The sequence below is a fragment of the Anopheles marshallii genome, chromosome 3 (genome assembly GCF_943734725.1).
Source record: "Anopheles marshallii chromosome 3, idAnoMarsDA_429_01, whole genome shotgun sequence".
Taxonomy (NCBI): domain Eukaryota; kingdom Metazoa; phylum Arthropoda; class Insecta; order Diptera; family Culicidae; genus Anopheles; species Anopheles marshallii.
The window spans coordinates 81,575,063-81,602,544 of record NC_071327.1 but is presented as its reverse complement, the minus strand read 5'-3'; the positions used below and the strand labels follow the sequence as shown (position 1 = coordinate 81,602,544).

Sequence of the window (27,482 nt, the reverse complement as noted above, 5' to 3'; positions counted from 1 at the left end):
ACATCGGTTAGGAACAAATTAATCTAATTCGTTCACACACTCTAATTAGGCACATATGTTTAGCACGTTTCGTCCCCAAACCGGACCGGACAATTCGCGCGATCGTTATCACCTTTCGCGGTCGTTATCAAACTGTCTAAATAAGGCACGCCACAATGTTCTGCCTCACAACCCCGCCCGGTTTCATCCCTGCCCGGTCGCGAGCCCAACGAATCACGTGCCAAGCACAATATTACGCACCATCTGGACGGCACGGCACTCGATTGCGGGGGATTGACAATATGGCGATAACAATATGGCGCACTGTTTGTAAGAAGTGCTTAAACATTCAACGATTACTTTCGTTGCCGGTTGTCGATGAATACACGGGTCACACACCAGTAACACTCACTAACTGCACGGACGGATCTCGGCTGTAGATGATGTCGACTACCATCCGCACCACCAGCAGCAGCTTGACTCGGCGACAACGTGGTTTGTTTGCGTTCGCAACCCGTCAATAACAAAACACCGTTCGTCGGTTACGCGAATCTGAGCGAGAGAGCTCTCTGTTGGTGCGAGAAGTTACCAATCCATCTTCCAGAGTTCCTCTCGATTGGTTGTACTCTCCTGCTACTTGTCAGGGGTTCACAACATATTGACACGATTTAATGTAATCGAATTATGTGTTGGAATTTGTAGTAAATTTTTATAAGCCATTACAGTTCAGAAGAATAATTTGAACATTGAACAAATGAGTAAAATATTATGGAAATTGAAGTTGGATAAATGTTTTGAGATGGATCCATTTGAGGGTCCCTGCTCTCCCAGTGGACGCATTCGGCTCTTAAGCGGTATTTAGTTGACTGATAAGTTAGGTAAGGTATTGAATCGGCTTTAGAATAAAACTGGCCATAACTAATACGCCGATGATACGCAAGCACATGAAGTTCTCCAATGTTTACTTATTCCGTGTACCAGTGGGCACTTTCCAGCAGGAGCAACCCATCACGAAATGTTTCATGACGCGTTTCAGGACATATAAATAGACATGTTTGGATTCCGATTTTGTAACAGGTCATGGGCTGTCCGGTCCGGATGGCGTCAATGTTGGCAAGCTGATCGGTGGGCTTGATTGAAACATCGCCATCGCACGCTGTAATCAACATTTGTTACACGTTACATACTCGGAACTGTGACTGTGATGTTGTAAATAAGACATTAGCTTTGACAGTAACGAACTTAAAACTTTCAATCTATCGCACCATCGTCAAACATAGTACAAAATACTACTGCTGGCGTAATCAATCGACCGCTAAACGTCATACCAACGTCACAATAATTTAACTTTTCTCGTTAATCCCCTCGGTCGGTTGTCTCTTCAGCTACAAGTGTTTGTCTGTCTTTTTTTTTGGGCAAAGAGCTAAAAAAAACTAAACTCAGAAAAATTGAATAGAGTCTAACGGTGGCCATTAAAATGTCACCTCTAGCAGATGGAACACCCTCATGGGGTTGATGCATCGACAGATACAACGTGTCCCTATGGGTGTGTGTGCTATGTGCCACTGTCGTCGATAAATCCGATTCCGGCAGCTGATTAGAGGTTGATGGGGTAGCATTTTTTCTCTCTCTTGCTGTCTTTTCCCTGCTGTCAGGGTGGAGTGAGTTCCAAGCTTGATGTCCATATGTGTCCGTCCATCCATACACACACAGACCGGTCCGTGTTCTATTTAGCCAAGGACATTAGGAACGGAACGTGCATCCTTTCGGGGTGGGGAGGTTGTCGGTTGCGGGAGCAAGTATTGATCGATCCACACCTGACCGAGCGGACAACCGCGGATCGATGTGGACTTGCTGTCTTTACGTGGACCATTACCGCGGCTTAAAAAAAAGCAGGATCTGTCGCCAGGTGTTGTTGGAAATGAGTTCCAACAGCACTATCACTGTCAGTATAGTTGAAGTGATGTTGAAATGGTGGTGGATGTAATTATTTTTATTTTTCCACCACAGCTTCTAACCACTTAGGCTGATAAACTGCGATGATAGAAGCATTAACAGTAATGAGTTTAATGCCTTCTAAACCGTATTATCCGTTTGAATCCATTACTGAAGGACATAACTTTTATAGAGTTTTAAACCCTACAATGAGTTAACATTCGATTACAATTATTTGAAAGTAAATGATACCATTTTTGCGCTGCTCATTTTACGTTCGAAAGGCAATAAATCAGTAATTCATCGGCTGAACATTTTCCACTGCCGGCTTACTTTTGTCGATGAGAAATAATTAATTGTTTCAATGCCAGTAAAAAATAGTGTTTAATTAAAAATTCCAATCCTTTGAACCAAATTTTTCCATCCGCTATTCAACAGATCTATGGACTAACAAACGAATATTTTTTACAGATGAAATACACGCACACAAACACTATTTCATTGGGAAACGGTGTTCCATATGTCCATAGGCATTCGTTTTACTTGCATCACTTCCACGGAAGTGCCCCCTGACTGAGGGAATTTCAATGGGTGCCGTTTTTTTTGTTCTTCACATCAACCGCGTACCGCATTTGCTCTTCTATTTTGTGCACCAATGCTTCTTTGTGCCTTTGTGCTTCAAATATTTATACGTAAATCGTGTGTTTTTCCTATTTTCCCCCCTCCCATTCGGGGGTTTCCGCATTTTCCGGCGGAACTCCCTCAAACGGGCAAAAGAAGTGAACCCAACCGAAAGCTATCTTCACCATCGATGGAAGAATTATTTGGATTGGGAAATAAAACAAAAGATGAAAGGAGAAAGCGTGTTTGAAACGCCGGAAACGGTCGATGAGACGAAAGGGGAAAGGGAAAATGAACTCCCGGGTCCAGGAATTAATAGAGCAAAATGCAGTTTTCCGCCCGAATGACGATTATTATATTGACCCATGTTCGTATATGTGTGTCTTTGTGCGTTTGGTTGGTGGCCGGTTGCATTTCTGAAAATGGACCACACAAAAGAACCACTAAAAATGGGGAGAGCGAGAGTGAGAGAGAGAAAGAGAGCGAACAAGTGGGGATCGTTAATGATGATGAGGTGGGTGGACGGGGGAAAATAGGTGAACAAGGGACAGAAGGACGCATTTCCTGTCCATATTTCTGTACGAAAGCTTTTCAACACGACTCCCAAGCTGTAGCACGCAAATGGCATTTGCGTTTTTCGTGTCTCCGTGAAACAGGGACCAACTTCTCGTTCAATACATCCTAGACACACACACACACACTACGGTTGGTTCGTGGTGAATATCTGCACGCCTCAACAACCGGCTGCGTTATGCTATGCTTACCCAGAGCAGGACAGCCCGGGGTGGTTGCAGCGAACAGAGGCAACGGGAATGTTCCTTTTCGACGTCCCATTTTCCACTGTTTATTATTCATAAGGGGTGCGAGAACGGGTCGAACGGATTGATCGGAAAATGGTGGAATTGTGGAATGGGAACAAGCGAACGAACGAAAACAATCCGCTACCCGTCCGGGTGGGGGCAGTTTGGTGGCTACTGGCTACCATAATCGAGCTGCTGCTTTTGCTGGATATGCGGACTTAACGGACAAAAAGTTAAACCATAGGTAGCTTACGAAACGACCGCAGGGTTAGGATAGGTTCGGTACAGCACACCTGCTGGTCAGTCCATGTCGAAAGCTATTAACGATACAATAGCAACGAAACAAGCAAAAATACACCTCCCCGAAAACTTCCATTGTGCATTGTTTGGTGAAAAGCTTTTCCGGGTCAGTCGAAGTTACTTCTGACCTTTCCCGACGGTCAGTTGTACGGCATGGGTGAAACATTTTGGAAAACAACAAAACAAAACGGACATTTTGGAGTGCTTTGCTGCAGGTTAGAATAGCAGGTGGTCTTTACAAGACCTACATGAAAGGGTAACTTTATCCCGGAGAAGTTATTCCAGCGGCTTATTCAGTTATTTTATGCCGTTTTCGGTTTTCCATGCCGTTCCATGCTACAGATTTTTTAGTTGATAGTAATTTATAGTTAATAAATATTAATGGTCTAATAACTTTGAGGCTTACAGAAAAACAAATATACTAACGTAGATTTTTTTATGTTATGGAGGAGACGCCTAGTACTTTATGCGATAGAGTCCTTCATAACAGATCTTATGACATACTAGCCCTTAATGGTGGTCTCCCAGCAAAGAAACAATACGAGTACTTGTTTATACAACAAATTTAAAACTAATGAGAAAACACTGTAATTCAAATGATAACGATAACAATTAGTTGAAACGTGTCTTTGTTCAAGGATAGGCTTTCCCGCCACTATATTGTCGCTAATGCGATTCTCAACGTGATTTGTTGCATACACAAAAGTCATACCTGTATTAGTTTTATTTAAACCTTTCGAAATTCAATACAATTGTTTTTCGTTACACGTAGCACCACAAATATAAAGGGGTGATACTTCTTTTGATTAATATCACTTTCCGCTGTCACTAGTGTGCCGTCTGATGGATCTTCGGTTCGGAAATAAAGGACAGTTAAAGCTATGCAATACACGACACTACCACCATAAAAACGAGTCCCCTAGCTCTTACGTGTACAGTGCAGCTGCACAAACGCTTCTAGATGACGTGGTATTAACTTTCGGTATGGGATTCGATGCTGGGCGATCACTCGGGCGGCAAGGCAACGCAGATTGATGGCACGTGTTTCGTAGCTTTTGATAAACGCTGCTACACAGCCTATAGTAAAAAGAGGGGAAATAGCTTTATTCACGAATCAACCAATGCGAAGCGTGAGTGCTGTGCCATACTTACTTTGAACACAAACCTGTGAAGCTTTCAACCCGTCCGCATTGACCGCATCGAGATGTATGCCGGCGTCAATGAAAATTTCTGTTATTTCTTTTACCACCGATTTCACGTTACTGTCCGCCATCCGTAGCACAGTCGTTTGAAGCTGTAGGAAAGATTACGTAGTTGGTAAACAGTTTGGTGTGGTATAAATAACAATGTTACTCACAGTTGAAGTTAGCGTGTGTAAAGGCGTGTTTCGATCACTGTCAACCACATCCACTGGGGCACCACATTTGAGAAGTAGCTTGACGGTATCAACGCACGGGAATCTATTGTAAACAAATTAATGTTAAGTAAATTTCGTTCGATAACCTGAAAAGTTTGCGTTCTTTCAAACGCCATAATCACCTGCAAACTTCATCGGTAAGAAATTCATCCACCGGCGTTACACCGTTCACAGCCAGATGCAGCAACGTTTGATCGTCACGCAATCGCACCACCATCATGTTGAGCTGGTACACCATCTGATACACCTGCAGCATCTGCTCTTCCGTCCGCACGAACTGCTCCCGCTGCAGCAGCTTCGTAATGATTGTGATCAAGTACAGCACCGTCACGATGTTTGTCTCGTAATTATCCGCAATAGTTTCCAGATCGTCCCGAGGGCCAGGATTTGCCAACTTTTGCTGATTGTACCGGAGCTCATCGATACAGGCACCAAGCACAGCAATCACACTGTCGAACCGTATCGTTTCGTTGATCAGAAACTCTTGCGAGAAGAGTTTCATGAATCGAAGCAGATCACGTTGCACCTGTAGACCGTTCTGCTGGCGAAGGCGCAACGCGTGCAGCCAAAGGCTTTCGCACCGATCGAACCGCCCATTATCGGCACAGATTGCACCACGATAGATAATCGCATGGGCTACCTCTGGGCAGTGGTTGCCGAGAATGCGCTCCCGTATGGTAAGTGACTCCATGTGCAACGAGTTGTGATTGTAGCGGATCGCGAGCAGGTCCTGCAATGTCTGACATTCGAGCCAGTGTTCATACGCTGCTATCGGTTCAAAGGTTGGCTTTCGAATAATGTTTTCCGGATCTTCGTATCTAAAATGAAAGGCAGGAGTACTGTAAAACACACTACAACATTGTTTTGTTATACGCAAGAAAACAAACCTCAGTTCCATTGCCGCAAGAAGATAGTGGAAGGCTTTGCCTAAGTTGTAATTATCCTTGTCGTTCGCATACGATGCTCCCAACAATTCCATCACCTCGATGCGTTCTTCCTTGGAGAGTAGACCGGGTCGTTGAAGGAATACCTCCACAACAGCCTCTCGGGTTCTCTCAGCAGCCGCAAGAGCCGGCGTTAGACCGAACGCGTTCCTCATCAATAGTGCTCCATGATCTAGTAATATTTCACACACTTCCACGTGGCCACATTCAGCCGCATAGTACAGAGCCGATGCACCACACTGTGCCTGTTCGTTCACCTGCGCCCCCTTCTCCAGCAGATACTGCAGCACATCGGTGTAGTTCTTGTAGGCAGCGATCATGACACAGGTATTGTTAAACATGTTCACCGTGCACACGTTCGCATTGTGTTCGACAAGATACTGCACCGCATCTAGGCGACCTTCGTAGCAGGCGGCTCGCAAAGGAGTCGAACCCTTCTTCGTACAGTGATCCACCTGGGCACCGTGCTGGAGCAACATTTTGACGATGTTGAGACGGCCAACAGCGGCCGCTACCCAGAGCGCCGTGGCACCGTCCGTTAGCTCACCGTGTACCTTCACGCAACCCTCCTTCTCCATATCTGGTTCGGCCAGCTCAAGAAGAATGTGAACCACTTCCAAATGGCCATTGAGCGTTGCTACGATCAGGGGTGTAAAGATCTGATGCTCTTCTTCAAAGAATTCCTGCAAGAAAATGGAATGGAATGCAAGAATTAATACAAAGAATATTTTTGGTACGGTCGAGAATCTGATGCCAGAAAATGCAAGGAAATGGAACGAACATCAAGAATGAATAATAAGAATGTGTTTGGCTTGACCAAGAATGAGTTGGAGTGTACAAAAAAAATATCGCACGGCGTTACAGAAAATCGACACGATCGCACCTGAATCGCGCATCATGTCATCGGCTATTAAAAGCGATGAACGGCGTGAGCTGTTGCAGATAAAGTTTGTACAGGCGAAGTAAGGATTTCTTTTTCCTTGGCAAGCATTTTTCGTACATGAATTTATTGGGTAAAAGAATATACTCCACTTTTCTGTAGTGCGTAGGCGTGCCGATTACGTTTCAAGTGGCTGGTTGAATCATTTGGAAGATCATTTGCCCAACAATCAAAACATTTCTGCAACATTCGTCGGGTGCGTCACCGGTAAGCGATTTGCAACCAGCCAAGTTGGTGACCATGGAATGGTACTTTAGCTTTTCAACCATCCTACAACTTCTGATTCATAAATACCTTTTAAACGTTTGCCGAGTTTCATTCCTCAAGGTTTTCAATGTTTGTGGCTCAAGAATGGAATAAAAAATGGAATCCCGCACGCTGTTAGTTTTTGTCGCCTGCCAATTGTGGTTTATTATTTTACGAGACGTTTCAAACGCACATAACGCTCGTTAACGATCACTCAAACGCTTCCTCTTACATCTAATTATACCCGGGGAATGCGATATTCATGGTAATGACATCCATTTTTCTAACAGATTCCTACGCGTCATTGACCTGGGAGAACATACAACCATTCGCGGCGTTTTATAGTGGATGGAAGGACGGATCGCTGGTCGCTTTTGCGACGATCATTCTGCAATCCACGGCATCCCACTTTCTGCTCAATGTACCGACAGCTAGACATGCTGCAAGAAAAACACAGAAAACGCGACTTACTACACATGATCGCACCCCCGTTACGGCCGTGTGTAGTAGCTATTTTTAGAATACGATCCGGAAAAATAAGGGTGCAGAATAGAAAATTGCTTGCCGGTGTGATGTATGCATAAACTACACGCTTAACCGTTTTTACATGGAATCAGAAAGGGAAATTCACACTAATGAGAGAGCTTGCCTTTTGACTCATTGCGGTTATACCACGAATGGCAATGTTTGTCAGTTGGAAAATTGTTTCAAAACGTTCTTTATGTGGAAAATCAACACGATCCATTCGTATTTTGGTGTTCCGTTTTATAAAATAGTACGCAGTAGCGCAATGCTGTATTTACAACGAACCAGGCGTCTCCATCGTGTTTTGCCGTTGCCGAACGCAGACAACAGCTGTTTTAATTTTTAATTCATCACAATAAACTGTCCTCGTTTGGAGAAATATCGAATACTGAAACGGAGCATTATATGAAACCGGAGTTCCAGTTGCTTGAAACGCTTTATTCGCAAGGGCTTTGTTCCGACGTAAAGGATGATTTTATTGCCGTTAGCTCTTTTTCTTCTCTATCCATCTGTTTTCTCTCTCGTTCAATCACGAGAAGGTTTGAAAATAGCACACATTTTAACCGAGTCCGAATACGGAAGTGTGTATGACGTGTGTAACGTGGAATCAAACGACCATCGGTGTCAACGTGGAATGCAAAGTTTCGAAATGGATTACTTAGTGTTACCGTTTACACATTCGTTTCCTTTCCTGCCAAATAGCGAACGGGCGTGATGCAAAATTCAAGCAACACGCATTGAAATTAAATTTAAACGCGCAATTTGCTTCTTTGTGCCGTATCTGAGGAGATCATCGAGTACGAGGGGTTTGTTTGGTTCGAGTCTTTGTGAGCTGCTGATGTATTGTTTTTCTTCCACTCATTGGGGAATTATTTAAACAACGCATTTCTTTGGCTAGAAACATGCGTTTGTTTTGCTTCGTTGTAAAATCATTCATTCAGGTTGATGTTCAACCGATCATGTACGCATGAAATTTAACCACTGACAACAAAACGTTGATTATATCGTTTCGGGTAGAACATGTAATTCGTAACCTATCCTTGACCGTGAAACCGAGTCGTAACAAGCCGTAGTTTTTTGCTGTAGCGACATCAAATGTGTATCTTCACTAAGATTTGTTTGGTATCATTTGTTGCGTTTGCTTACCACAACCGGTGTACGATGCGAATTTGGGTTTCCCAACGCGTGTTTTGCCCGCGTACGCTTGCCATGCGAAGCACCAAAGGATGGCAGGACGGCTGAAGTTTGACGCACTGTACAAGCGCGTGGTGTTTTACGGCTATCTTGTGTGTATTTTGCATGTGACGAAATTAGAAACAGAAATTACGAGATGCTAGCGCATCAAACCACAACGCCATCGAACCGATGGATGCGCAAGTGTGTGTTGGCGAAAAATTTTATAGTTCATTAACGGTGCGCGATCAGCAACGCGTGCGACGCCACAGGGTTTGCGTTGAAAGTAGAAGCGAAGGAGGTTTACTCGTATGGTTGTTTGCCAAAAAGGAGGGAACGTAAAGTTTTTCCTAAAGTGGTACGGTAGCCGCTTCTATTTTCCACCGTGTAAGATGACGGTTGTACATTTTTCTCTTTATATCTGTGACTAGCATCATTTCCATTACTATGTGGTGCATGATCGTACATCTTACCTGATTTACAACGGCACGCCTTTCTTCGTCATCCTTTATCTCGCCCAGCAAAGCCAACAGTTGCGTGCAGAAACCTTCCTTTGCGGCGTAATAAACCCTTAGCATGGTACGCTCGCGAAGCGTTTCTTTCTCCCGCTCCAAATCTTCGGATTCCTTGGTCATCTTGACCGTACCTTCCCGGTTGATGGACCGCGTACGCCGCTTGCGGCACGCGGCACCAGCACTGCCCTGACCCGACACTTTCGAAGCGTTTTATTCACACGGACAAAAGAAACGACACGATAACGCTACACAGGTGTGCGATTTTGTGAGTGATTGAATAGCCGCACTTTGCAGGAAATGATCACGAATTACTTCAGCACAACACTGCAGAAAGATCAATTTACCCGAAAGACCACAACAAATGGGAAAACCACACCAGCGTTTTGTTTTTTGCACCGCACTGCACTGCGCAAACGTCCGAACGAGCTGTACCGTCTCGAAGTTGGTCGGAAACAAGACGGTCATTTTTCTGCTCCCATTCTCGCGATCAAGTTTTTCCCCACCCAGTAGTGTGCGAATGTTTATTTTTACACAATTGTTGATATTTTCCTTTCATGATCAGCTGTCAATAGCCCCATGCTGTCAAATAGTGCCCAAGGTGATTATAGTAAACTGTGGGAGTGCAGAAATTTCGGTCAAAATTTCATTATTATGACATTTGTCAAATGTTTGTGCGAGCCTAAAAAAAGATAAAAAAGTTTTCATTCCATTTACTTTGGCTTTCGTGTCGTCGGCTTTTTATCGTGCATAATTGGACAAATTGAAGTGCGATTTTGCTGTTTAGGATAATCGAAATGGGACTATCGCACAGTATTGCCGTTCCTGGTGGAGGAACCGAGGGATACCATGTTTTACGGGTGAGTTTTCATGTTCCCGAAAGGGCCAACAAGCCGATAGATGACGTGTTCACTTTCGATCAAGCTTTTCCCCCTTTGGGACGTGTATGCAGGAATGTTCGGATGAATGTGAATTGTTTATTAACTATTTGCACAGGTGCAAGACAACTCGCCAGGCAAAACGGCAGGACTGGAGGCATTTTTCGATTTTATTCTTGCCATCGGCAACACTCGCCTAGACCAGGATAACGATACGCTGAAAGAGCTACTGAAGGGAAACATCGACAAAGAGATCCAGATGACGGTGTACAGCAGCAAAACGCAAAACATTCGCTTGGTGGACATTACGCCGAGCAGCACCTGGGGCGGTCAAGGGCTGCTCGGAGTTAGCATACGATTTTGCTCGTTCGAGGGCGCCAATGAAAATGTGTGGCATATTCTGGAGGTGCATCCTTCGTCACCGGCCGAAGAAGCTGGGCTCATACCGTTCACGGACTACATTATCGGGGCGGATTCGATATTGCACGAAAGTGAAGATCTCTTTACGCTCATCGAGTCGCACGAAGGTCGGCCGCTGAAAATGTACGTGTACAATACGGATCTCGACCGTTGCCGTGAGGTGACGATAACACCGAACTCGAAATGGGGTGGTGAAGGTAGTCTCGGTTGTGGCATCGGGTATGGTTATCTGCACAGGATACCGATTCGGATGATGCCGAGCGACGGGAAGGTTCCCCTGAATGTTGGGGCACAGTCGGTACCAGTTGTACCGGTTGGTGCCACGGCCATGTTCCCGACCGCACCGACGACAGGTGCAATGGCAGGACCGACCGTAGACATGACGAATGCGAACCGTTCCATGCCATTCATTCCGATGGTACCCCCACTGGCGAATACGTTCGCTCCCCAGGGTAATAATGCCGTTCATGATCTGCTTACGGTATCACAGCCAAGCAACACGTTGGGTGGCATGACAGCAACGACAACACCGGCAGTGGGTGATTTGAGTAGTCAGTTTGCTGCCTTAACAACAGCGGCAGGTCCAACGGATCAGGTGAATAACAACGTGGAAACACAAACGACGCCAACACAACCGGCATATAACAATAACGCCGGCTATCCGGGAGAGGTAGCCTCGCCACCGATTCACGTCGGTCCGGCCATTTATACACCACCTGCAGGATTGGTAGAGCAAGGTAGGATGATTTAGATATTTTAGTGGTTTACATGGCTCACTAACACATGTATATAATTTCAGCTGTAATCCCTTCGGCGAATGTTGACAATGTACCTTCCCAACAACAGGGACCTCCCCCGGCAAATCTTTCCTATCCGCCATCTTCCGTTTCCTCGTTACCGAACGCAGCGAATCCCTACTCGAAGTCAAGTGCTGTGCCACCACCATCGACACTGGCCAGCGATTTCTATCAAATGTACGGAACACCGGTTGTACCGGCCAGCAGCAACAGCAGCGGCATCGTTTCATCGACCCCGAACAGCTACGCCATGTCCACCACGATCGACTTTCTACAGAGCCAACAGCAATCGATGCAACCACAGCAACCCTGGGGCTCACAACCCCCCATCCAGATGTACTCCACGTACCCTCAGGTGCAACCGATTGCGGAACCGTCGCCCGCCCACCAATCGACGGTTGCTGGTGGTTCGGTACCGGCCGCATCTTCACTATTCCAAAGCAGCGCCGTTACGACACCCATCTCCCTGCCCGGCATGCCGCCGATAACGGTTAGCGCAACGATTCAACCAGAAGCACTACGCGGACTGCAGTTTACCAATGCGCCTGTCGCAAACGGCCAGCAGCAACCACCGCTAATGACCATGCCGCCAACGCTGCAGTGAAGTGGCGAGGCCTCGAAATGTGGACTTCCTCCTGAATGGGAGCGCACGACCGCCGAATGTGCAATCGATGATGGGTTTGTACATAGGAGCAATCCATTATTTTGATCCACCTTTCGCATCACGTACGAAAGTGTATCGAATCGAAGAAAAGACGATGGGAGTACGGAGGATAATTTTTGGTGCATTTGGTTGCCCTGGGTGACTCGCCAGATAAACACGAAGTATAATTTTTATCTTGCGCTTTATGTTACACTTAAGTTTAGTCAATCTATGATGGATGATAAAGTATCGTTATCAATATCAAAAAGAACAATTTCGTCAGCAATTAGTTGGTGTTGGTGGTGCAAAATGAAAGAATTGTAAATACCGCTCGACAAACAATCTCGCATATTAAGGGTTACGTCTTGCCTGCTGTTTAGATCACATTCAGACAACTGTCAAAGTAGCATCGAACAAAACACAAACGAAATCGTTCGCTGCAGAAGTTGTTTTCAATCGCTCCGGAAAGTTTAAATCCGGACTTCCGGCCACTGCAAAATGTCCAGCCTGGTGCGAATCGGCAATGCGTCGTTGGTGCGTAACCTGGTAAACCACTCGCTACGCAGCGCTCGGTTGATTTCCTCATCGCAGAATAATCGTGACGCTGCCACCCTCGACATCCCGAAGAAGGCGGCAGCTCCAAGCAGTGCGGCTGCATCCTCATCAGTCGGTTCCGGCCGTAACTGGGTGAGCTATGGTTTCGACTCCAACGATGAAGCGCACGACCGCAGTGTCACGAATGCATCGTTCTTCTTCACTGTCACACTGTGCCTGGTGTTGGGCAGTGCCTACTGGGCCTACGTGCCGGATCCACAGCTGCAGGACTGGTCGCAGCGTGAAGCATACCTAGAGCTGCGTCGCCGAGAAGCGGCTGGACTGGAACCGATCAGCAAGGACTTTATCGATCCCGCCCAGATTGTGCTGCCATCGGACGAAGAGCTTGGCAACACCGAAATCATCATCTAAAGAAATAGCATCTACCGGTAACGTGTCGGAAGCAGAATAACTGGATTATGTAATGGATGTTCCCGACAGCGTTTCGTGAAATGGTTGAAGTTTTGTCTCGTTTTGTACATAACAGCGAAGAAAACGAGAGTTGCAAACATTGTAGCAGTGTGTTGTGAAGGTCGCGAAGTAATGAAATAACGAATAAATAGGGAAAATGGTAAAAATACGATGGGTGGTTCATTATTTTTGTTCATGATTTGTTTTCATTTGAACCGAGCTGTCATCAGTGTCGAAATCCATCGATGATCCAGGAGATGGGATGAGCATTTTGCGTTGGCAAGGAATTGTGAAGCGATTGCGTTTTTTTATTGTGTAGAGTATTTACATTAATTTAATTCAAGCATCCTCGTCGCTGTTGATCCTTGTTGAAATAGGATGAATTTTCCTGACATCTGGTAGGGATGGTTACTATTTCATGTTAATTTATATAAATCTTCTGAGTGTGTGCAAAGCATTTGCAAAATTGTTTGGAAGAAAATAGGTAATAAATTTCAGCAAGAAGTTTCGCAACAATTATTTAAAAAAGGGAATTTCTCAAATTTAACTTCTCGTCGACTAAACTTCCCGCCATCGATGGTTGCTCGATGTTTGCTTCCACGAGGCGCATTAAAACGTCAACCATTACAACTGTCAAACCGTTCCGCGAAAAGGGCGCAACCTGGTTCGAAACCTTCATTCGGGTGCTTATTTTGCAGCAGGAAATGCGCGTAAATAACAAATGTTGCTACATTTGTGCAATTATTCACGCAATTCTGAACGCACACAAAACGTGAAATCCCGTCATCAAGTGCTACTATCGCTACAGTAAGCGAGCGAAACAATCACCCCAAAAATGGGCAGCAAATGGTGCCGCACCAGTTTGGTCGCCTGTGAAGAATTTGTTATTGTGCCCGATCAACTCCCTCCATCGAGGAGATAGTGCGTCGCCGTCGTTTCGTGGTGAAGGAAAAAAAAGGTTGGAATTTCCAGCCCTGTTACGAAGAAGTTGTGAACAGGAGAATTGGGCCGTAAGCGGTGAAGAAGAAATTGAAGTAAAAGTAGCAAATAAAACTACACGGTGGTGGAATCACACGTTCCACAAGTTTTAGTGTGGCGTCGTCATCACCGTCTTTACGACAAGTGCACCGTGCTGTGTGTGGGGTGTGTGGATAATTGTTTTTAATTTAGCAACACGACACAACACCTCCTCGCTACTGCCGGGTGGCAGCCTGTCGCAAACGTCCCCAGCAGGGCCATGGCTGACCAGAACGAGAAAATTCTTCACCGTCTGTTGCAACAGGACGGGAACAGCATCTGTGCGGATTGTGATTCGAAAAGTAGGTACAGCAGGGTTGGTTTCCTGAAGTCTGTGATTTCTTGTTTCATGCTTTCATGTCCCAGAACACAGCTCAGTTCTATAATAACAGGAAGTGCTCACAGAGCGAGTATAGGCTAATAGATTGTATGTGGGGGGTTTAGCATACAGGGGTACGTTGCATAGTTTCGCTCCCCGAGCAAGTAAGTGCGAGTGTGTGTATGTCTTTGAATGCGGTGTTGGCAGTCAGTGTAGAAACGCAAATAGCAAAATAATGACTCATCCAATCATACCTACACTGCCTATCCGTCTATGCTTCTCTCTTTCGATCTCTGTTCGCATCATAGCACACCAACCAAACGTCATAAACAACCTCATCAATCTACGCAGACCGTGTGTGCGATGGTTTCGCTCTCCCCAGCGTGGGGACGCCCTATCCTTTGCTAAAGGGCTACGTGTGCTTTACTCCATCTCAATTCCTCCTCCCCACACCCCTTAATCAAGCCCCTTCTAAAGTGCATGAAGAAAAGAGAAAAGCGTTACTTACCGTTATCACGATTTAAATTTAGAGCATTTCTGTCGCTGCGATTAGAGCGATACCGTGTTTACCTTTTTGTATGTTATGGCTAGTGCAGACTAGTATGTTTTGCTATCTTTTTCCTCTTAATACTTTGATTCGGAATATCTACAACCCCACCTCCCCCCAGCCACAATCATCACGCCCTTTCTATTTCTGATGGCAGAGTTCCCTCACGTTCTCTGCACGTGTGCACCTTGATAACAACGGTGCATTATTAATGCGTAGAATACGATTAGAATTGAAAGGCAGTGAGAAACGTTGAGATGAGGGTGAGAAGAAAAACGCGCACTTCTTCCACCTCCCCCCACCGCTACTCCTGTATGCATTGTATAAAGGTGCAATCATATAATGGATGAATATTGCAGAGGGTATAAGGAGGAGAAAAGAGTGACTTTAAAGGAGAAGGGGGAGAAGGGATAAAAAAGTGCTCGTTAAAGAAAAGCGCAATAAAAATCCCCTCCCCTTCCCCCCATCCCCCAACCCTCCTCCCTACGACATGGTCTGGAAGTGGGCGATCCAACGTAAACAATTCTCTACTCACTCTTTCAGTTGCTCACCCGCTCGCACATTCACGCTCTGTGTGTGGTATTTTTGTATTTCGTTAGAGTGGGAGAAGGAAGAAAACGGGATGGGTGTACAAAAAAAAAAAAAACAACTCGTAACTCCCCATAAACACGCAGCTACAAGGTTAATGCACTTCAGAGAAATATACAGTCGAATGGGCTGGTGGCTGGCTGTGGTTGCTATTATTGTTACTACGTTTTTTTTTCCTAGCACCCTGTGTTCTGGGTCCTGGTTCGTCATTTTGTCCGTTCTTTCGTGGGCCAACGCTTTTCTCTTTCTAAACGATTTTCCGTCTCTCATTTGTAGGGTTTGTGTCAGGGGTACACATAGCGCTGAAATTAAAAATTTGGAAATGTTTTTATAAAAAAGAATGGCCAACCGAATTTTAAAACAATCTTATACTAACGGATGCTCTTCGGAGCATGACACTTGTTTTGGCATAATTTGATATTTCTTCTTGATAGGCTCGTTCTATCTCATGAGCACTTAAGTGCTCACAGTCGCTTCGCATGGCAGAGTATGTGGGACACGAATGAACTCGTGAGATTTTTGGGCTCGATCACTCCTCAAGTTTCATTGAATCCCTTGTTTGTCTGGCATTCTCAACGATAGTACGTTCATTAGAATGATGTCTTGGCTTAGCTTAGTACTAATCATTTCACGTTAGGCGTACATCTCCGGCGTGTCGGACGGTTTCGACTCCAAAGTATATGACTGTGGCATCTCGGATCTGACATAAAAATGCACTCAGCAAGCCCTGCAATTCCAATCAGGTCAATGTTGTTCAAGGGATAGAAAGAGAGAGTTTAATTCTGCGCTGAGTTGCATGAAAGCGAGAATGGAGTTGAAAATTGAAAGACGAAAGAGACGGCAACAAGAGAACAGAATAAGACACAGGGACAGGTGTCGTCATGTTGCGTCATGGGTTGTTTTGATTTTTACCCATCGAGTTCTTCCAACTTTCCGCCGCTTTGGTACGCACACACACATACGGCATCCCCACCGAGGGATAGAAAATAAATAGAAATTACCTTTACGTCTGCTAAATAAACCGTTCGGGGAGGAATATTTCTCGGTAATTTAAATTACAAGTATAAACTTAGCGTCGAGTGGGTCGAACCATGTCCCGGTAGGGGGGAAATGTTAGTAAACGGGCGAGATTGGTACCAAGAACCGGTATGAAATATATTGAATAATCATATCCGTTTTCTTAGTATGAAAAACACACAAATTACAATATAATGTAAACATTCCGAACGTTGTATTTTACAGATCTAGAATGGGCCTCGTACAACATCGGAATATTCCTGTGTACCCGTTGCTGTGCGGTCCATCGCAGCATGGGTGCCCACATATCGAAAGTGAAGCATCTCAAGCTGGACAAGTGGGAGGACAGCCAGATCCAGCGCATGATCGAGGTCGGTAACAAGGCGGCGAGACTGAAATACGAGAACCGAGTACCTGCTTGCTACCGAAGACCAAGAGAAAATGATCCACAGTGAGTAGAGCCATTGAGAATAAATGTTGATCTTGCTTTACTAAACTGCCTGATTGCTTTACCAGAGTGCTAATCGAACAGTGGATAAGGGCAAAATATGAACGGTTGGAATTTTGCATGATTGAACGTCCGAGCTACACATCCGGCCGGATGGAAGGTTTCCTGATGAAGCGCGGCAAAGAGGATAGTCGCTACCAGCCACGGAAATTCGTGCTGTCTGGATTACAGGACACGTTACGCTACTATGTGAGAGAAAAGCGCGAACCAAAGGCGGTACTGCGGATATCGGAATTGAACGTGGTGTACGCACCGTCCAAAATTGGCAATCCAAACTCTCTGCAGCTAACATTCATGAAAGAAGGCACCACACGTCACATTTACGTTTACCACGACGATCCGGAAGTCATCAATAACTGGTATATGGCGATTCGATGCGCGAAACTACACCGACTCCAGATCGCCTTCCCGAGCGCAACCGAGAGCGATCTTGTTGATCTGCTAACGCATGATTTTACCCGGGAAGGTTGGCTGCTGAAGACGGGCCCACGGGCAACCGATAGTTACAAACGACGCTGGTTTACGCTCGACGATCGGAAGCTTATGTACCACGATGATCAGCTCGATGCGCACCCGAAGGGGGAAATCTTTCTCGGCAACCAGCTTGACGGTTACAACGTCCGAATAGGGGCGCCACCCGGTGCCAAAGATCAAGGTTTCAGCTTTACGCTCTTTACACCGGAACGCGTGTACAATATGTCGTCGCACAGTGAGCAAGATCGGGACGAGTGGATTGCCGCAATACAGACTGTACTGGAACGACCGCTTAGTCCGCAAGACAACTCAAGTGAGTGTTGATGCTAGACTCGGCAGGAATTAAACATTTATATTTGATTTGTATCTTTATCTTATTATTTGTATCGTTTTTAGTATCTGCTCGACTAATACGCAAGCGTGGTGGAACCAACCCAAAGAGTATCTTTACGGGTAGGTAATATAGCGTGGAAAACACCTTGTCCAACGAGATGCCGCTATTATGAGATACTTCAACGAGGTCGAATGTTTTCTTATCGTGATGTGCTCGCTTCGCGCTGCTTCGTAATGATTGGACAAACAAATACCATCACCATTGGTAGGAAATTGTAACTCAAAACATAGTCGTAATATTTTATTCTTCATCTGGATTAAACCGGGTAACACGGGACATATGTAGGAAACTCTATAAATATGCATAGATTATTACAGTGCACCACATTTTAAAAATCGGATAGGAAATCAGCTTAATACTGGGTCGTAAAAGAGACAGGGCACCGATCACTTTGAATCTTTATTCTCATTTCTAGACATTAGCTGTAGCACAATTCAATGGCCTGTCCTCCTGTCTACGAACAAGTTGCAATATCAGCTGTAATGTTCCGGCTGGATGGTATTTATTTTCATACTGTTAATTCATTACTTTTGTGAAATGATAGAATGCTACCTAAAGACAAGCCGCAAGAGAAGACGTTAATTACAACAGGATATATATGATGTCAGCTCCAAGCATGGGAGTTCTAGATTAGTTGAACTCGTAAACGATCTATTTATTGACGTCAACAGAGACTACCTAAGGTACCGAGAAGAAGGGCAAGAAGCAGGAGAGAGTTCGCTGGGCAATACTCAGCCAATGTAAACTTCTAGGATGTTTTTGAATAGGTAAGGCCAGCCGGTTTATGTGAGTTTATTTTGCTAATTCGTATTCTAATCTCGCAATGCTGATTAGATAAAATGCTGAAGTTTTCTGTTCTTGTTATTTCCACTCTATAAATCTTTCTATTACTGCTTAAAGCACACAGATGCACAAAACGAAACATACTATTAATTTAGAAAGGCACGCATTTTTTATGCAACATTTTAGAGCAAGAACAAATAACTCATAGCAAAGCGGTTCATTATTGTGGATAGCACAAGACACTGTTTAATTTCTATTTCGATAAATGAGTAGCGATTCGCAACTAGTGCGTTTCCAAAACGAGAATCTTTGGCACATAATCGGAAAATTGTGAAAATTTCAACGGGAAATTAGGGAAAAAGACGCAAACATTTGAAAGTAAACAGGACGAATAAGTTAGTGAAAACTTTCTACTCTCTAAACCACAAAGGGGGAAACGAAAATCAAATTTAGAAGTACATTTTGCTTACAAGCATGGTAAGCACATTAGATAGGCAAACATTAAAATTGATATAAGGTCGTGGTGCATTTTGAAGGGGGTTGAGCAGAACAGGCACCGTTACGCTATGTTCCGTAACTCTAAACAATCGTAAACAAAGTGGTGAAAGAGAACATAAAATTAGCTGTTGAAAATAACTTTCTTACCACGAGACATCGGAAGCAATTTGGTCAAACGTGTGATTGCGTGTACGTAGTTTCTATCGCTGGCACTATACTAACAGGTGGTTCCTAGCCCTTGGTGGCGCGAATGGCTCTCAGCAGCTAACAGCTACAGATGCAACATGCCGTTAACGTTCAGTGTTCAGCGCCGGTTTTAGCGTGTTATTTTTTATTTTTTATAATACAATGTTTCACCACAAAAACACACAAAACCACTCTCAGAAACTCTGCTCAAACTCTTTGTTTTATTGACGAAGATGTGTGAAACCAAACATAATAAAAGCGATGTAACGACCAAATAACGTGTCCTTCACAGGAACACGGTTAATGCATCGAAACGAATTGAAATGCAAACAATGAAATCAATACTGCCCCTGGTTTTTAAAACACATGATTTCGAGTCGTGCGGAATACAACAATCGTAACATAATGTATATGTAAGTGAGATAATATTTTGAGCCACGAGTAAAAAAACAAGAACACTACAATAATCTGCCAAAAATAGCTAATTATTAGACAAGTCGTACACAGGGTTACGAACGAACGGTTCGTGAGACGATAAAGATTGTCTTTAGACGCTGTAGAGAGTAACGAAAATAATAAAAATAAATCTTCTACCTTGAAAAAAAAACACAGTTAGGTAATATTCGCATTATCTATTCCGAATGCAAATCTTTAGTAGGGTAGTGTTTGATCGCGTGCGATCCTACCTCATGCTTTAACCACGCGATCCAATCTTCCTCGACCGGTCGTCCGAAGCTGACCTCATGGAAGATAGGAGTACGTTTCGTTTCCCGAAATTTCATTCGTTCGAACATTTTCATCGCACGCTCATTCGTGTCCTTCGTGATGGCGATGTATTGCCGCAGGTGCAGATGTTCCACGCCGTAAAGCAGCATTAACAGTGTAGCCTCCCAACCGTAACGTTTCCCCCGAGCGGCTGGTTCAGCGATCATTATTTCAATTTCGCCTACATCCCGTTTCAGCGCCGGGTCGTCTTCCGTGTTCGATTGGATGAAGATGTTTGTGTCACCCACGAGAGCTTCTATTTCGTCCGTCGTTTGTTCATAGCATTGGCGATCCAGGATGAGAAAGGTACACTCTGTAGTTTGGAAAGATTCAATTATTCTGAAGGTAAGAGAACTATGTTAACCGGTCGAATCACTTACTGTCTTCATCATTACGCCAGCTTTGTTGCATGGCGTACTCCTGCTCGAGGCTTAGTGGTTCCGAAGCGGTTAGTTCCTGTAATTCTTCACTTTTCATCCACTGGTGATATCTGCATAATTACATCCCGATTAATCGTTCCATTTACAGACGATCTTTACAGAGCGTACTTACTTTTCCACATGTTTACTCTCATACGGTACCAGGATAACGTTTTTACCGATAATCTGAAGATGTTCGTTGAGTCTCATGGTGAATTCATTTCCTGCTCACGGAGATAAGTTAATGAACCTAAACGAAGAAGGTCAAGATCAGTAATTAATGATAAATGTAAATGATAGGCTAAGTATGAGGCGCTTCTTCAACATGTGATTCAGAAAACATATGTCAGCAATAGGTATTTTACGTTCCCTTTATTACTGCATAATATTTATGCATTCCAGAGGTCAGATTCATTAAAAAAAAGGACAAATGTTATCCTGAGCTTAAATATTCTTCTTCAGCTGTGCCAGCTTCGTCAAACAGGCATCGCGCCATGCACGACGCTCGGGCAGTTTGTCGATCGGTACCATCTCCTCCAGCTCCTTGGCCACCTGTTCCGCTACCTTGCCCTCCATTCGTGGCGTTGGGCCCATCGTTTGACTGACGGCGTAGATCGTGTTACAGTACCGATCACAGTAGTTCAGCATACCTTCTGCATTCAGATGTGCCGTTTCAAGCGGTCCAAGGAATGCATACCGCATGCCCAACCCCTCCGACATTACCACATCAATGTCCTTCACGCTTAGTATACCGTCCGCCACCAGGCGCCAGGTTTCGTTGAGGATCGCATACTGGATGCGGTTCAGGGCAAAGCCTTCGATCTGACGAGACAACGTAACCGGCTTCTGACCAATTTCCGTCATGAGCTCGCGTGCTTTTGTCGTATACTCGGGTTTGGTCCACGGGGCTGGGACGATTTCCACCAGAGGGACATAGTACGGAGGGTTCACCGGGTGAGCTACCAGAACCTGGAAAACATTGGAACAAAAATATGGACTTTAGATAAGGGAATGCTAGTAATATTACTTCTATTTTTACTAACCTGAGCACGATGCTTCATATCTTCGCTAAACAACGAAGGCATAAAGGTGCTGGTCGAGCTGGCCAGGATCGTGTTCGGCCCTACGAGTCCATCCACCTCGGTATACAGCTTCTTCTTGATATCCAGCCGCTCCGGGACACACTCCTGCACGTAGAGAGCCCCCGTGATGGCATCCTTCAGATTGTCCGTACCGCTAATACAGGCAAACTGCTCCGCCGCCGACAGATTGCCCCGAAGAAGACCCTGCTTCTCAATGCTGTCCAGTTCCAGCTTCGTTTCCTTCAGTGCCTTTTCCACAATCTCGGGTATGATATCGTAGATGATCACCTGATAACCAACGCCAGCGAACAGCATTGCCCAGGACCGTCCAATAAGACCGCTGCGGAAAGGCACGGGTGTACGGGCGGAGAGGGAAGTAAAAGCATTTGCTCAATGTCAGTGGTAGGTCAGTAGGTGTATGTTTGTGTTATTCTGTTTGCGGTGACTTTGCTCTATCTCTCGTCCATCCACTGCAACGGGAATGCAGTTGTTTGAATGAGTTTCATTGTGTTTCTGTAATCGCAATCCATTACAAGCGATGTACAGGAGGAGTCATTGCGAGATCCAGAGCATATGTGCCCTTTAGTAGATTATGTGTCCTTGAAGAGAACACAAACTCCCATCGGGAGTTTTATTGACATCGATTGACTGTAACTGTAATCAGTACTTTAAGAGTGCAATTTTCTATAGAGTTATTGAGTGCACTTTTAAGTGTTGCGCTAATATTGAACATACGATATGAAGAGCATACATATAATAAAATTCAAGATAAACGCTTTCCATATCGGTTTACTACGGGGAGTCCTTCAGGTAGGTCGTGTTATGTTTCTAAAATCCGGTTATTTTCCTGTTTCTTTTAAATTTTTATACACTTGTTTTGTGGTTAGACTTATGACACCCTTAACCTGTACATCGAAACTATTTACATTCTTTACATAAAAAGGCAACCCTAAGCAGTTACAACATTCCTTACTTACCTTCCAATGATGGCTACTTTCTCTTTCTTCATTTTGCTTGCCATGCTTACCAATCTACAGATCTTCCCGTTCAAATCGTTGAGCAGTGGGGAAAGAAAAATAGATCGTAGTTTTATTATTATATGATCACCGGAACACTCACTGTCCAATGTTGCTGGAACAACCACTCACCACTTGAATAAAATTTCGAAAAAAATGCGGGAAATCAAACACACAATAGGGTACTACGTAAAAGGAAATACTTTCACTATTTCGTCAGCGGAAAAAAGCGCCACTAGCTGCTGGATGCCGGTTAACACACCGCTTGACCGAGGTGAGTCTGAACCGGAATACTCTGGCGAACTTGGTAGCAATTAAATCACTCAAAGCAAAAGGGTACCGGTGCGTCCAATCGGGCAGAAGGAATGGGTGCGACTGATCGATCTCGGGGTAGTTTAACCTCGCATGTAGATAACACGAGGAACCGGCCGGGAGAGTACGACAGGAAACAGTCGCGTGTGTTTTCGCGGTCTGTGTGCTGTGCGCTCAGATACGCGCTGTGTTTGTTTTTGTAAGAGACAAGTACGATGCTCAACCCCACCCCGTTCTGTGACCATTTTGTTGCATCGTTTGAATGGCCACTGGCACGCGCATCTGTTGGCAGAATGAGGAAAAGATTTTTAGTTATGGTTTTGTACAAAAAAATTCCTTTTTGGGTCCATTATAAACATGTATGCACTCCTGCTGTAGTAGCTATTTCAAAACAACCACTCTATCGGTGCTGGGTTCTGAGTTTAATCAAGGATAAGAAACAACACCAGTAAACAGTAACGACGCCTCAGATAAGAACTGATAAATATATGGGCTCTGATAACTCCTGGCGTTTACCAAGTGCTTGAAGTGTATTGTTGAGGAATAAAAAAAACATATTCCACTATAGCGGATGTAGCAGCACATAATTTCAACGTTCTACTGACTCTATGTGGATGGCCTTTTGCATATGTGTTCGGTTTAGGCAACCGATTGGGTTATCATCGCTCCTATCTAGTGTGGATTTCATTCAAGCGAACCAATTAACCTCTTCCTAATTTGAGGCTAACGTGTAGAATAATTTACCGCACACTTGCATCAGACGCAGCAGGAAATGTTGATAACGATTAGTTCCCTTGTCAGTTCTAATTGAATCAAGCTGACACCTCGCTTCCAACAACGATTATGTTGCCATCCGTCTAGTTTGAATTTGGTTGTATGCTGTGATGGGCATACAATTCGGTAGCGTGACGAGGTCAACTGATATGGTTTAGTGACAACTGATAAAGTCGAATATAAGTGGATTATTAGCATAAACGAAATAAACAAATGTTTATGAGCATCGGGAAAGACACAGAGGTAATAAAATGCATATTTTATTGGGATAGTGTGATAAAATTAACAGAAAACTGCAGTGGAAAATCGCAGAAAGTGGTTTAAAAACGATAATCATAATCCATTTTAATAATTTAATAGCATGCATGTACGCAACTAACGTATAGTGTAGCCTTGGGATCAAATTAGCAGCTTTACTCACTCTGAACAGATAAATAGGTCGGTTAGTATTAAATTTAACACTCTTTCGTAGAAAAGTTCTGAACATATGTGCACTGTTTATGTTTCCTCACATATAAACAAACCAAGACCGGTGATGACAGTCACGAAACCGTACAAATGTATGCTCACCATGGAAACTAGTGATGTGTACTCCGGAGTGAACTCATGAATCCACTCCCACTCCATCGTCAAAAATCCGGACTACTCCGGATTAACTCCGGATTTACTCCAAATTTTATCCAACATTAGGATTGTTATAAAGCTAATATATAAGCTTGACAGTGTAATGATGATGTGAACAAATTCTCAAACGGAACTTGAACATGAGTTAGTTTTTTTTAAACGAATCTAGAGTAAAATCCGGAGTCGATTCCGAATCGATGCGGATTAATCCGGTCCGTCTCCGGAAGAACTGGGATTTTTGAAATAGTTTTTCGGATGTAATAGAAGCTTGAGGCGACACGGACGACTTTCCTATCGGGAAGTGCAGAAGCACGTGTGTATATTTTAGGTTAAGAGTTTGACATTTTTGTCTACAGTGTTTGCAAAGAAAACAGCTACACCATGTAGCTAACTGTCAGGTTGCATCCTGACACCCCTGCTCAACCGCTACAGTTAGCCAAACCAATGCTTGAGCAATGTCTACGAAAAACCGCTACTGGAAGACTCTTAGTCATCATATCCGCTTGTTGATCTGCAGATGGTATATACTTCAGACAGATTTTTCCTTCCCGTATCAAGTCTCGAAGATAATGGAATTTTACATCAACGTGTTTTAAGCGTCCAAAATCCTTCGACTCTTCAGCAATTCTTATGGACGACTGGTTGTCTTCGTAGAAACATATCGGCTCCTTAGGATCGTATCCTAAATCTCGCAACAGTCGTACCAACCACTGCTCATGACATGCAGCTACGCACAATGCTGCTAGTTCTGCCTCCGTCGATGAAAGAGAGACAACCTGTTGTTTTCGGGTAATCCAAGCAACAGTGCACCCAAAAACTTTGAACACTGCACCACTGATAGATCGCCTATCTACAGGATCATTTGCCCAGTCGGCGTCCGAAAACACTTCCATCGTCACTGCCTCAGGGTTTCCACGAAACACTAAGCCAACATCCAAAGTTCCCTTGACGAAGCGCAAAATTCGCTTCAAGTAAGTCCAGTGTAAATCCGTTGGGCAACTTTGATATTGACTGCAAATATTAACAGCAGCTGCCAAATCTGGTCGTGTAGTCAACGTAGCGTATGTCAAGCAGCCAACCAACTCTCGATAGGGTTGATTCGTTCGATCCTTCTCTTCACCGCGAGGAAGCTTCAAGTGGGTTTCCATTGGAGTTGATGCCACCTTACAATTTTCCATTTTAAATCGCTGCAATAAGCTTTCCAAATATTGCTTCTGGCTGATCTTCATCACACAGTTTTTCAAGTCATGATCGATGTGCATACCAAGGAAGTATTTTACTTCCCCTGCATCAGTCATCTCGAACTCATGTGCCAAACAGTTCTTCACCGTCTCCACCAGCCGCAATGACGTACCAGCGATGATAATATCGTCCACATATATCAGCATGATCACCAATCCTCTATCAGTTTTCCAGATGTACATACATTGGTCGATCATACTCCTTTCAAATCTCAATCTAGATTTAACGAATGAATGAAAACGCTCATTCCATGCCCTTGATGCTTGCTTCAATCCGTACAAACACCTTTTTAAACGACATACCAAATCTGTTCCTGTTTCATAACCTTCTGGCTGACGCATATAAATCTCTTCCTGCAGTTCTCCATTTAAGAAGGCCGTTTTCATATCCATTTGATGTATAAGCATCTTCTCATGATTTGCCATTGCGAGCACAGTACGTATAGTGTCAAGTTTCGCAACAGGAGAATATGTCTCACTATAGTCAAAACCACGTCGTTGACTAAAACCACGGGCCACTAGACGTGCCTTGTACCGATCAGGTTGTCCGTTTATTCCTCTCTTGATTCGGAATACCCATTTGCTGGTGATGGCTGTACGACCCAAAGGTAATTTCGTCAAAACCCAGGTATTATTCCTTTCCAGCGAAAACATCTCATCCTGTACCGCAGCTTCCCATTTGGGCCAATCATTTCGATTTCTGGCTTCTGCCAAGGAGTTTGGTACGTTTTCCACATATGCCGTTGCACTTAATGCATATGCCGCAAACTCGACATCATAATCCTTATGCCATTCAGGAGGTATTGCGGTTTCTTTGCGGTCGTTGCTTCGCACTTGACTCCTCACTACTTTCTGGCTCAGCTTCAGATTGATCACGGTAACCTCCCGATGCTGTTCCGCTTCCTTCAGAGAAACTCTCGAATTCGTCATCCGATTCTTCTTCAATTAATGTTTGAGGTTCATCATCATTTATCATTAACGACTCACAATTTTTATCATTTGGATCATTCTCAGCTGCAGGATACATAAAAGGTGCTTTTCGTTCAAAAACCGGTTCGTATCGCTTAGATTCATCAAATATGACGTCACGTACAACCACAATTCGTTGGGATCTTTCGTTCCATACACGGTATGCGTTATGGGAATATCCAACAAAAATTCCCTTCCATGACTTCGCGTCCATTTTCTTTCGGTGCTCCTTCGGAATGTGTACAAATACGCTACAACCAAATGTTCGTAAGTTAGTAATATCAGGTCTCTTACCTTCCCACATTTCGTATGGTGTAACACCAGATGGAATCGCACATGATGGGCTCCGATTCGTAAGATATGCTGCAGTTTGTATTGCCTGACCCCAAAATTTTTTGTCGATACCACTATCCTCCAGCATAGAACGTGCCTTTTCCACTAGAGTTCGATTCATACGTTCACTAACCCCGTTTTGTTCTGGAGTGTAGGGAACCGTCCACTCTACGTAGATGCCTCGTTGTTTGCAAAACCTCTCGAACATTTTGCTTCGATATTCTCCACCGTTGTCACAGCGAAGTCGACTTATTTTCTGCCCAAATTTTGCGGTTACTTGAGCTTCATATTCCTTGAACATATTGAATACTTCATCTTTTGATTCGATGAGAAACACCATTGTGAAATGCGACCAATCATCAATGAAAGTAACAAAATACTTCATACCACATATTCCAATTGGAGTTATTGGTCCACATACATCAGAATGGATCAGTTCCAGTACCCGTGACGATCTTTTTCCTTCGCGTATTGAAAACGG

At 44.2% G+C, this 27,482-nt stretch overlaps 6 protein-coding genes across 6 annotated transcripts; 3 read left to right on the top strand and 3 right to left on the bottom strand.

Annotated features, from left to right (window-relative positions):
* Positions 1-4,554: 4,554 nt before the first annotated feature.
* Positions 4,555-9,515, bottom strand: LOC128711943 (protein fem-1 homolog B). Its single transcript, XM_053806834.1, has 6 exons — positions 9,354-9,515; positions 5,940-6,679; positions 5,175-5,870; positions 4,993-5,095; positions 4,788-4,929; positions 4,555-4,712 (listed from the first exon to the last, which is right to left on the bottom strand). The coding sequence occupies exons 1-6, from the start codon at positions 9,513-9,515 to the stop codon at positions 4,555-4,557; spliced, it is 2,001 nt and encodes a 666-aa protein (XP_053662809.1).
* A 674-nt stretch (positions 9,516-10,189) lies between these two features.
* Positions 10,190-12,091, top strand: LOC128714132 (Golgi reassembly-stacking protein 2). The gene is made up of 3 exons (XM_053809007.1): positions 10,190-10,252; positions 10,389-11,427; positions 11,490-12,091. The coding sequence occupies exons 1-3, from the start codon at positions 10,190-10,192 to the stop codon at positions 12,089-12,091; spliced, it is 1,704 nt and encodes a 567-aa protein (XP_053664982.1).
* Positions 12,092-12,628: 537 nt separating this feature from the next.
* LOC128714162 (NADH dehydrogenase [ubiquinone] 1 beta subcomplex subunit 11, mitochondrial) lies at positions 12,629-13,096 on the top strand. Its single transcript, XM_053809038.1, has one exon. The coding sequence runs from the start codon at positions 12,629-12,631 to the stop codon at positions 13,094-13,096; it is 468 nt and encodes a 155-aa protein (XP_053665013.1).
* Positions 13,097-14,372: 1,276 nt separating this feature from the next.
* LOC128714357 (arf-GAP with dual PH domain-containing protein 1-like) lies at positions 14,373-18,066 on the top strand. Its single transcript, XM_053809230.1, has 4 exons — positions 14,373-14,454; positions 16,849-17,074; positions 17,140-17,918; positions 18,002-18,066. The coding sequence occupies exons 1-4, from the start codon at positions 14,373-14,375 to the stop codon at positions 18,064-18,066; spliced, it is 1,152 nt and encodes a 383-aa protein (XP_053665205.1).
* A 2,032-nt stretch (positions 18,067-20,098) lies between these two features.
* Positions 20,099-20,860, bottom strand: LOC128713230 (alpha/beta-tubulin-N-acetyltransferase 9). Its single transcript, XM_053808090.1, has 3 exons — positions 20,784-20,860; positions 20,612-20,721; positions 20,099-20,544 (listed from the first exon to the last, which is right to left on the bottom strand). Exons 1-3 carry the CDS (start codon positions 20,858-20,860, stop codon positions 20,099-20,101), a joined length of 633 nt encoding a protein of 210 aa, XP_053664065.1.
* A 234-nt stretch (positions 20,861-21,094) lies between these two features.
* Positions 21,095-22,753, bottom strand: LOC128711449 (lambda-crystallin homolog). Its single transcript, XM_053806326.1, has 3 exons — positions 22,710-22,753; positions 21,694-22,072; positions 21,095-21,619 (listed from the first exon to the last, which is right to left on the bottom strand). Exons 1-3 carry the CDS (start codon positions 22,751-22,753, stop codon positions 21,095-21,097), a joined length of 948 nt encoding a protein of 315 aa, XP_053662301.1.
* Positions 22,754-27,482: the final 4,729 nt, after the last annotated feature.

Coding starts and splice junctions, on each gene's coding strand:
- LOC128711943 (XM_053806834.1), bottom strand. CDS start 9,515: ATGACCAAGGAATCCGAAGATTTGGAGCGGGAGAAAGAAACGCTTCGC. Junction 6,680..9,353: donor GGCGTGCCGTTGTAAATCAG/GTAAGATGTACG, acceptor ATTTTCTTGCAG/GAATTCTTTGAAGAAGAGCA. Junction 5,871..5,939: donor CTTGCGGCAATGGAACTGAG/GTTTGTTTTCTT, acceptor CTTTCATTTTAG/ATACGAAGATCCGGAAAACA.
- LOC128714132 (XM_053809007.1), top strand. CDS start 10,190: ATGGGACTATCGCACAGTATTGCCGTTCCTGGTGGAGGAACCGAGGGA. Junction 10,253..10,388: donor AGGGATACCATGTTTTACGG/GTGAGTTTTCAT, acceptor CTATTTGCACAG/GTGCAAGACAACTCGCCAGG. Junction 11,428..11,489: donor TGCAGGATTGGTAGAGCAAG/GTAGGATGATTT, acceptor ATATAATTTCAG/CTGTAATCCCTTCGGCGAAT.
- LOC128714162 (XM_053809038.1), top strand. CDS start 12,629: ATGTCCAGCCTGGTGCGAATCGGCAATGCGTCGTTGGTGCGTAACCTG.
- LOC128714357 (XM_053809230.1), top strand. CDS start 14,373: ATGGCTGACCAGAACGAGAAAATTCTTCACCGTCTGTTGCAACAGGAC. Junction 14,455..16,848: donor TGCGGATTGTGATTCGAAAA/GTAGGTACAGCA, acceptor TGTATTTTACAG/ATCTAGAATGGGCCTCGTAC. Junction 17,075..17,139: donor CCAAGAGAAAATGATCCACA/GTGAGTAGAGCC, acceptor TTGCTTTACCAG/AGTGCTAATCGAACAGTGGA.
- LOC128713230 (XM_053808090.1), bottom strand. CDS start 20,860: ATGAGACTCAACGAACATCTTCAGATTATCGGTAAAAACGTTATCCTG. Junction 20,722..20,783: donor GAGAGTAAACATGTGGAAAA/GTAAGTACGCTC, acceptor GTAATTATGCAG/ATATCACCAGTGGATGAAAA. Junction 20,545..20,611: donor CTGGCGTAATGATGAAGACA/GTAAGTGATTCG, acceptor TCCAAACTACAG/AGTGTACCTTTCTCATCCTG.
- LOC128711449 (XM_053806326.1), bottom strand. CDS start 22,753: ATGGCAAGCAAAATGAAGAAAGAGAAAGTAGCCATCATTGGAAG. Junction 22,073..22,709: donor AAAGTAGCCATCATTGGAAG/GTAAGTAAGGAA, acceptor GCCTTTCCGCAG/CGGTCTTATTGGACGGTCCT. Junction 21,620..21,693: donor ATATGAAGCATCGTGCTCAG/GTTAGTAAAAAT, acceptor AATGTTTTCCAG/GTTCTGGTAGCTCACCCGGT.